General features: G+C 36.7%; 1 protein-coding gene across 1 annotated transcript; it reads right to left on the reverse strand.

Moving 5' to 3' along the window:
• Positions 1-214: 214 nt before the first annotated feature.
• On the reverse strand, positions 215-9,505 carry tmem184c (transmembrane protein 184C). The gene is made up of 10 exons (XM_084094963.1): positions 8,911-9,505; positions 7,681-7,811; positions 7,512-7,548; positions 7,017-7,222; positions 6,382-6,456; positions 5,662-5,755; positions 5,204-5,316; positions 4,777-4,876; positions 4,375-4,546; positions 215-2,194 (listed from the first exon to the last, which is right to left on the reverse strand). The coding sequence occupies exons 1-10, from the start codon at positions 9,025-9,027 to the stop codon at positions 1,899-1,901; spliced, it is 1,341 nt and encodes a 446-aa protein (XP_083951089.1). The 5' UTR covers positions 9,028-9,505; the 3' UTR covers positions 215-1,898.
• Positions 9,506-10,098: the final 593 nt, after the last annotated feature.

Here is a 10,098-nt window from a genome sequence, read left to right on the forward strand (position 1 = left end):
TGTTCCAAACCTGTATGACTTTTCGTTTTTTTTTTTTTTTTTTGTCTGTAGAATAGAAGTAGGTGGAAACCAAAACTATTTGGTTACCAATATTCTTCAAAATATCTTCTTTCGCAGAAGAAAGTCATACAGGTTTGGAATTACATGGGAGTTAGTAAATGACAATTTCTGAGTGAAGTATTTTAAATTGGGATTTAAGCATAAATACTCAATACACATTTCCATGTGAAGTTTAATTAATTGTGACAACCAGTTAGATAAGGCAATGCAACAGCAGTACAAACCATTGCAGAATATGCATCTCTCTGAATGAATCAGAGACACATGACAGTTCATAAAAACAATTAAATGGGATTTCCCACAGGTCCACATCTGTAATGATTAAACGATCTGCTTGTGCTGTTATGCTATATATCTGACATTTATAGCGCATGTGCAGCTAATGTTGTGTACTAACACACTACTGACACCCAATATTAACAAAGAAAAAGACGATTTATTAAAGGGAAGATTCCCCCTAAAATGAAAATTCTGTCATTTATTACTCACCCCCATGTCATTCCAAACCCATAAAACCTTTGTTCATCTTCAAAACACAAGTGAATATATTTTTAAAGAAACTTTCGTTGTCCCTCCATTGAAAGTCCACGTAACCAAAAATGTTGACACTTCAAAAGGTTCACTAAAACATTGTCAACATAATCCATATGAAGTCTTCTGAAGAGACACAATAGCTTTATATGATGAGCAGATTTAATTTAGACTTTTATTCACATATAAACATTGATCGATGCGCATACATAGAGCACATCAAATATGGTAAACAAGTTCAAACGCATGTGCTTGACGCGAGGAAAAAATTAGGTTTGTTTCTCAGGTTTCATTAAAAAACATTTTCAATTGTGAAAGAATTCAACGATGAAAGAAAGTGACATGAGAGAAAGTACATTTTGACAGAATTTTCATTTTCGGTCAAACTGTCCCTTTACTAGCAATAAGACAGCTTTGGCTGATATTTAAACATTGCATCATTCCCCGAGGTGAACTTAAAAAGTCAATATTCAACATTTTCAATACTTTTCAAAGTAAGGTTTTAAACAATTGTCTTTGTCTAGCCATTAAAACAACCAAAAATTAAATGTATATATTTTTGTTTCTAATTACTAATTTCTGACAAAATAAAGAAAAATGACATCTGCATTTATGTTTTGATGCAATTGCATGAAGCTGTTTAGAAGGCAAGTCCAAGAAAAGTTGCTAATCTCTGAAGCGAACTGAGCAAAGATATGAGTGTTTCAGTAATTTGTGCTTAAAAGCCGATGTACAGTCAAAACTGTAGTTGCTTTAACGCATGCATATATTCTGAAACATCCGTGTTCCAAATCTTAACGGCATCCTGGCAATTTCATATTACTGTCCATGATCAAGGTGCTGCTCCTCAAAAAAAAAAAGCTAAGGTAAAAGTATTTGCATTAACATAAAATGATTTAGTGAAAGTAACACTAATGATAAAAAAGGTGTAAAAATGACTTGCTAACAAAATCCAGGAGAACGTCAACGAAATTGTGAAGTAGCATTATCAATGCATAGTGTTTCTTAGAGTAAACATTCATAAAGCTGTCTTAAAAGAACCGTTAACTGATTATTACATTTTAAAACTGGTATTGGGGAATTACTGTGCTTGACTTTAAGGTCAGTTTATAATATGGTCATGTTTCCAGCAAAGTAATTGCAAAACGGAGATAAAAACAGCGGACCAAGTCCTTTACGTTCTTGCTACCAAAGCTTCACCGAGCCTCTCTGAACAAATATTAGCCACAGGTATCCAGTAGTTACCAGAGTTAACGGTAGCTAGATTGATTGATGTGCTTTAAATATAAAAGCGTTGGTAGCTGATGCTAAGTAATCTCCGGATAGTCTGAACACTGTTGCTCTGTGCAATCGCCAGATATCACAGTTGGCGGGATGTCATCCACATCTCCTTCCCATGGTACGGAGCCAAGGTTTGCAGGAGCAGAGATGGAGTGAGGGGTCATGGTGTGACCCATGCCCTGGTAACGGCCCTTGGGGGATGGAGGGTTGGAAGACGATTCAACTGGATCCTGAGCTCCAGCTGACAGCAGTCCCGTGTTCTCGTCCTGGCAAACCTCTTCACCAAAATATGTTTTCCTTGGTCGACCCATGACAGTTCTCCCTGAAGTAATAAAACAAAGCACATACATATGATGCATAACTGTTTTAATAGGGCTAGGTATTGACACAGGTTTCACAAAACGATTCGATTCTGATTCAGATTCTCAAGCTTTTGATTTCATTTGATTTGATATCGACTAGTTTGTATATATGTATCAAGAACAGTACATGTCAATTTTTCTTAAAGGTGCATTGCTTAAGTCTCTGAGTTTTTGCAGAACTATGCCCCCTCTGGCGACAAGCGAAACTGCAACCAGAGGTGTGAACGCTCATGGACCACACGCACACGCACGCTTGCACGAGCACGAGCTGTTCATAACCAAAGGAGCATCAGCCGCACAAATCTTTTGTTTACAGTCATAATGTCTTCAGAGGTAATAAAGTTATAAATCTGCAAGTCATTTTAAATATGTGAAAGGAAAGGCATTTGAGTAAATTACACACTTATGTGTGAGGGGAAAACGGGGGTAGTAGAAAACTTCGGTTTTTGTTTCCATCTATCTCCATGTTGAACTGTTTTATGTGTTTACTGTATCCACTTATGATTGTATTATTATGGAAACACGTTCATGAACAATATAAGTTATTACTTTGTTATTACTTTGTAAAAGCTCAAAATATTAATCATACCATACACAGTTGGTCAACAAAGTACACTCAAATGTCTCAAGGTAATATTCATAGATTATTACATCATTTGTTGTCATAGATTTGCCGTATCAGACATTAGAGACTGGGCTATATCTTACCGTTTTATCAAGAAAAAAGCCAACTGAGGATCCCGTTTGAGCCCTAGAGCAGACCGGAGATTCCAACGAACAGTATTTATATCGTTTTTACCTTTTGTACACAGCCACGTCCAAGTGATCTGAGGGCGCTGGCGCGGGCGCTTCCTAGTGTGTGCAGACCGGAGATCTCTCTTGTTGAAAGCCTTCCCGATGTTGACTCTCGTCTTATTCCGACGCCTGTGGCACTAGACAAAAGTTTTCTTTTCTTTGTCTTACGTGGAGTTTGGAATGAACTACAAGCCGGTCTCTTTGAATCCATCTTCTACTTTTGTCGAAAGTTGACTAAAGTTTTGTCGCTCGAGTTGTCTTCGCTGATACGGAGAATGGCAGCGTCGCGGCGAATACACAAACCTGCCAGACATTACCAGGTGAGCGTGAACGCGCATGACGTCACGCCCAGTCTCAAATTCCGTCCCGAATCCCTCTTATTTATTTTACTGTACAGGATTATAGAGGCAATCGCAGTGATCAGAGAAGGGCTCATTCAGCCCATCAGGCAATTGTTTAAGCATGTATGGGTTAGAAAAACGGGTATTTTTAACATGAAATGTTGCGCAATGCACCTTTAAGGAAAAAAATCTGTCCAAAAGTCCAAAACTAATAAATTCAATTGCTATTTATTTTCAGATATATCAACACTCAAATAAATTCAAACTAAGGAGATATGGACATTGAATAGCTTTCCTGAGGTATTGTTACACGTTACATCGTTTACAAGCTGCTTTATTGACGTCTTTCTGCAGCTGAAAAACTGACTAAGCGATTACATGAGACATAATGCATTTCAGAAGGTGTACTGTTTCTTTCAACATTCCTTCTGATGCTGAAGTATATTTCATTTACATTTATGCATCTAGCAGACGCTTTTATCCACAGTGACTTACAGAAGAATAACAAAGCATTCATCAAAAAGCCAACAATTTTTGTAGAATATTTCATGCTATAACTAGTGGTAATCAGGAAATCATCAGTTCAAATGTCCTCCATGTTGCCTCTTGAACCAAGACAGCTACAGCAATCAGTCAAAACACTAACATAACACTGTCAACAATGCCTATTCTGTGTTCAGAAACTTGGACCATACCAATTAAAGGTACTAATGTAGCATTATTCCTGGCTGTGCAATACAGAGCTCCAGGAAATTATATGTCGATGCATTTGCGTTCTCTTGCAAATGTTTTGAGTTCCCCTGAGATAGTTTGGAAGAAAGCTAAAGTTTTTTTCAGAAGGAAAGACACATAGATAGATAGATAGATAGATAGATAGATAGATAGATAGATAGATAGATAGATAGATAAATGAAGCATTTTGTAAAAATCGTATCTTACCAAAAAAGGCTTCAAGACCCTCTGACCATTCAACACTAATAAGAAAAGACTGTGTAGTGACTCACCGACATTGCGCACTTGTTCTGAGATGTCAGCCCGTATGTCTGAGATATCCCACATGGCCAGGAAGGAATCAAAGCAGGAACCTTCCTCTGCTTCCTGAATGTAGGGTTTGTAAGTGAAGCTGAAGTGATGGGCAATGGCTGCCAAAAACATTTCCAAACAGATGATGAAGTCCTATGAGAACAGAGAATCGCAGACTCTTAATCTTGAAGGTTACTTCCACTCGTGCAACCGAAGTTCATTAATGGCACTGCAGCAGCAATGGTATATGATAAGCCAGTCAAAAACAATTCCTATTATCAAAAATATTTTAAACCAGCGTCTCACGAATGGTAAGTCCCATTACAGTCCCAAGTATTGTTACAAAAATAGTAGTTTAGTGCTCAGAGACCAAAGTACCACACCTGCAATCCAGTGGCTACAGCCTCCACACTGTTCCACTCCCATGTGTGAGATTCTGAGATCACACCAACCTTCACTAAAAGCGCAATGACCGCAGCTTGCCTAAGACAGATAAAACAACTGAATTAAATAAAACATTACATGGTGACATAAAATCAATATCCATCCATCCATCCATCATAAATTATATTTTATATTGGCTTCATGAGATTCACCAATACATGTTTATTATAATTCTGCCAGTAATGACCATTAACTGCCATGGCTCATGGCATGACTAGTTGTGCAGAGATGGTAGTTGCTATATAATGTATCCTAGAAAAGTTTGAGAAAACTACACTGAATAACAAAGGATCTAAACATGATTATAAAAGTCATCACTGCAAGTAGATCAGAATTGTTATGTGCGATGTGTAGAGAACAGTTTACCAGAATGACACAAAAACCACCAGCTTGACACAGAGGAATTTGCCCACAGGTTTTATGGGACTCAGCTCTTCTCTCAGAGCCTTGTAAAACAGCACAAGACAGTACATGGCAAACTGAAGAGAGAAAACAAGAGCACCATTAGCACAATACCATTAGGTTTTCAGGTTACTGTTTAACTTGAACTATCAATAATTATTCACTGTTGTTGCTTCAAGTTCCTTAAGCTTTTAATATGCATGAGCTGCATGAACACAAATGAGAGGCTGTCTGTTTTGTTTTACTGTTGATTAAAAAAATCAATACGATGTCTCTGTAAATAAGGCTTTAGTTACATTGTATCTTCCTTTTACTGCTGTTTGGCTCCTGGGTGTAACTGTATACTCATTCCGTGACATAAGCTCACGTGACAGTCTTGCATAATATTCAGAAGAAAAACCACAAAAAAAACAGGTACTTACGAGCTGAGAGAGATTGTTGACAATAACCAGATATGTCCAGGCATTTTTGGAACTGAAGTTGCCTTCATCATAGACACCACAAAGCTGACAAATCCTAATTTGGTAGGACAGAAATGACATTGAAAGTACTGACTAACAGCTAAAGCTTTATTTTGAACTGTTACATGCTCAATTTAAGAGTACATTTAAAAAATATAGTCTATAAGAGGGTGTAAGTTTAGTACCAGGAAACTAGATAAGAGTTTTGTGTGTAAAAGTATCAGAGCACAGAAACATATGGAACCATTAATGTTGACCAAAAGGGTTTGTTGATCAACTGTCACTAACAGAAATAACACTACCGTTCCAACGTTTGGGATCAGAAAAGAAATGAATACTTTTATTCAGAAAGGATGCATTAAATTGAGGTTCAGTTTCCACATAAATATTAAGGAGCACAACCTTTTTCAACATTGATAATAATAAGAAATGGTACTCGGGCACTAAATGAGCATATTATAATGAATTTCTGACATTGAAGACTGGAGAAATGGCTGCTGAAAATTCAGCTTTGCCATTACATATAATTAATTCCCTTTTTATCAAATAAATGCAGATTTAATGAGCATAGCAGACTTCTTTCAAAAACATACAAAAAAAATAAAATGACTCCAAACTTGTGAACTACAGTGCATATATTGTGTCTCTTTGTGGTGTAAAACCTAATAAAGTAACACTTACAAAGCAATGACTGTGGTGACAGGTCTCACAACTGTGTACTGCAGAACTCCCAGTTTGCATCTCAACAAAAGCACTCTGTTAAGAGAAAAAAATAGTTAGGTAAATGTTCTGTTCTTAATATAAAAATAGAGGAAAGTTTTAAAAAGTATTGGTAAGGTATACAAAAATAAATGTGCATAAAACACTTCAAGTTAGGTTAACAGGCACATAACAGAGCTTCACTGTCCTCTGAAGCACTACACAAACATATTTTTTTTCAGTTTAAAAAACTCGCTGGTTTAAATCAACAAACTCTTCACACATTTCCACCACTGCCTAACGTAAATTCAAAAGTTGCTGCTGTCAGAGGCAATAGCTAAAGGCAGCCAACAAGCACATGAAAGTCTTCAATCTGCAAGCAATTTAGAAAAATCCCTTTCTGCTATATCTAAACTTTCATTTCCCATCCTGCACTTTGAAGAAAACTCCAAAGGAGAAGATGGTAAACAGGTAATGGAGGCCCTCGACATAAGAGCCTCGGCTAACATCTTGACTTTCTCCTTTAGTAATATTAACAACAGATATGCATTAAATACCACATCCCGCGTCAAGTTACCCCACTCTTATATCATAACTGTGTTTATGCAAACACTCACTCTCCCATGGGCCACGGTGGGCAGCAGCAAAGAGGAGGGAGATGTTTTTGTTGCTCCTGCACCTCCAGCATCAGCACCAGACTCGGATACTGGTTCCCCAGATAGTTGAGAAGGAAGATCATGAAGTTGTAGATAACATAGGCCTCATAGCACTCTCTACATGTGTCTACATAGATGGCAATGCTGGGATACTTCAACGCAATCCACTGTGAAAACAGAGGAAACCAATGACATTAGAATAAAGGGATTCCACAGACAAATATCCTGCTGCTCAAAAAAGATTAGATGCACATGAGTTTGGTCAAATTAGTTTCTGTTCCAACTCTTAAGTAATCCAAGTCATGAGCATCTGCACCATCAGGCCTCACATTAACTCAATGTCAAACAGAAAAAAGGCCGGTATTCAAGTGAAAGCAATCTAAGTTGGATAGCAAACATCAAAGAAGTGATTCAAATACCAACATTTTAGCATCAAGGTGATCACATGATACTCACACTGTCCAGGCTGTAAATAGGAACCATCCATAATATTCTAAAAAAGGAATAAATAAATAAATAAATAATAAGTGAGAAAGAGAAAGAACAATCGCACAGAAGATAATGTCCTACACAATACTGCACAAATTAAACTAGTTGCAAAGTCATATTATCTGTACATCAATACCTGATAATGGGTTTTTGTAGCTCAGGTTGGGTGTAGTGTACTAGATGCTGCAGTATCCCCCACAGTGAGATGGGTATAGTCATGAACACGAATAACCCAGCGATGAACCATGCCTTATTTTGAACACTAGCCTACGTGATTACAAAGAAAAAACACAGCCACTGTGAAAACCAGACATTGTCAAAATGATCAAAACTTAAAAAAAGTAATGTATATACATATATATATATATATATATATATATATACAGTTTAGTACTATTTATATACACTTATTTATATTTTTAACTAGCTTTTATTATCAAAATTTCATTTATAATTTGAGTTTAAATTTTAGTAATTTTTATCAGCTTTTTTAATATTTCTATTTCTAGTATTTCTGGCTTTAACTTATTTATTTTTTTATCTCAGTTTTACCCCATTTCAATGACAAGGTTTAAGTCTAGTCCCAGACTAAAATGCATGTTTGAGCTGTTTTAACTGAACATAACTTAAAATATGTCAGTGCCATTGTTTTGTCTCATGATGCACATGAGGCATGTTTATAAAAGCTACTTAAATGTCCAAATTGAACTAAGGCCTAATCCTGGCTTAATCTAAACCCTGTTTGTGAAACTAGGCCGTAGTTTTAATAATTTTAGCATTTCAACTCACACTTATTTTAGTTCAGTTAGTTGGCAAGACAACATTTACTTATTTTATTTTTTTAGCGTAAGTTTTCATGCAACATTCATATTTTATTTCAGCTTAATGTATATGAACAGAAATAATTTGTAATAGTTTTAGTTAAAAATATCATCAGATGTGCAAACACCATTGAAGAGATGACGGCAAACCCTGCGAGGACTTCAGATGACAGCAACTCTAAATCAACATGCATGCACCACTGCCAAATTGTCTATAGATTGTAATCATTATGATCACAACTTGACATATGGACATTACTTTGACACAGTCACCTCTGATAACGGATTACTCTAAATTGTAATGTAGAAACATGCATTTTTCTATAACAAAACACTTTGGGACCAGATAAAATCAAACTTACAAGTTCTTTAGACCTCTTATACCATAATAAAGAGTCCAAATGAATTATTTATTAGTGGTTTCCATTGTAGGTCAAATTAGACTCAATGGTTATGTGAAGTTTCTTCACAACAGCATTATAGGCACATTCTTGACTATCAGCTGCTAAATGTTTAATGTGTGTAGTTATAAAAAGACTTCTGACCCCTGATTTTTGAAGTTCCCATATACAGAGTGGAAGGACAACCAGAAGGAGCAGAATGTACAGCAGCACCACGAGAGGCCGAATCCACCTCCTCCAGTTCCCGCATGTGCACGGCATCTTTCCAACGGACACTAACCTCTTACATTACACTCCAATGGAGTTTGACACAGAGACATGCAACGTTACAGATAAAAACTGAGTTTACTGGCAGTTCTACTGCTGTGGTTTGGTTTAGAATGCATATGACTGGAACAGACACTACAGAGATCTAGACGAATCATGTGTTCAGCGAGTCAAATAATCAGCTGATTCCTCCCGATGCTTTCCGCCGCTCCCACATACATTAACGTTACAGTCACTGCTTAGTTTCAAGAGCCGCTCGCGATCGCGTCAGTTATAAAGTCAGCGCGCAATCATATTTAATTCTCTTTTTGCTGAAGTCATGTCATAAAAGTCATATATAAGTTTACAGACTTCAAATCATATCATTAAAGACATACATACGTTAACAGACTTAAAAAAAATAAGAAGTGAACGTGAGCGACAAGTTCATAAACAAAGCTGGTCGGACCTTCCTGTTGATGTTGTCGTCACTGCAGGTTCTTCGCTTGTTTAACGAGACATTTTTAATACTTAGCGCCACCACTCGGATGGGAGAACAGCCAAATCACGGCGTGCAAAAACAACTAACGTTAAATTAAGAAACGAGACGACCGGTGAGTGTTGTAAAGCATTTTGTTTCGACGTCTGATTCAGTGTCGTTTTTCAGAAAGGGGCTTATATCTGTCTGCTAAAAAATCAAATGGTTTAGAAATATAATTATCCATAAATTGTGTAAAATAATATAAAAAACGTTGTCACAACTTCCCCCACTACCGACGTGAGTTGTACTGCCCAGAGCCTATGGCTCTGGTACTGCCGATTGCAAACACGGGCATTTTGATTTTTTTTATCTAAAGTTACTGTGGTGATTAAATTAGCAAAATAGTTTGTATGCCACCCCCAACCTGCCCACAGTGCCCTCATTCATTAAACATTTTAATTAAAAATGATAAACTTTAATTTAAAACTGCAAATACTATGGGAAACAGAAAAAAAATATAAACAAACTTTTTGCTAACAACTAACGTTGAACAAAACAGACAACGAGCGCCCATTTTGTGGGAAAAGCTAAAGTACATTAGAAAG

The sequence above is a fragment of the Abramis brama genome (assembly GCF_963993115.1).
Source record: "Abramis brama genome assembly, chromosome: 2".
In the NCBI taxonomy this organism is placed as follows: domain Eukaryota; kingdom Metazoa; phylum Chordata; class Actinopteri; order Cypriniformes; family Leuciscidae; genus Abramis; species Abramis brama.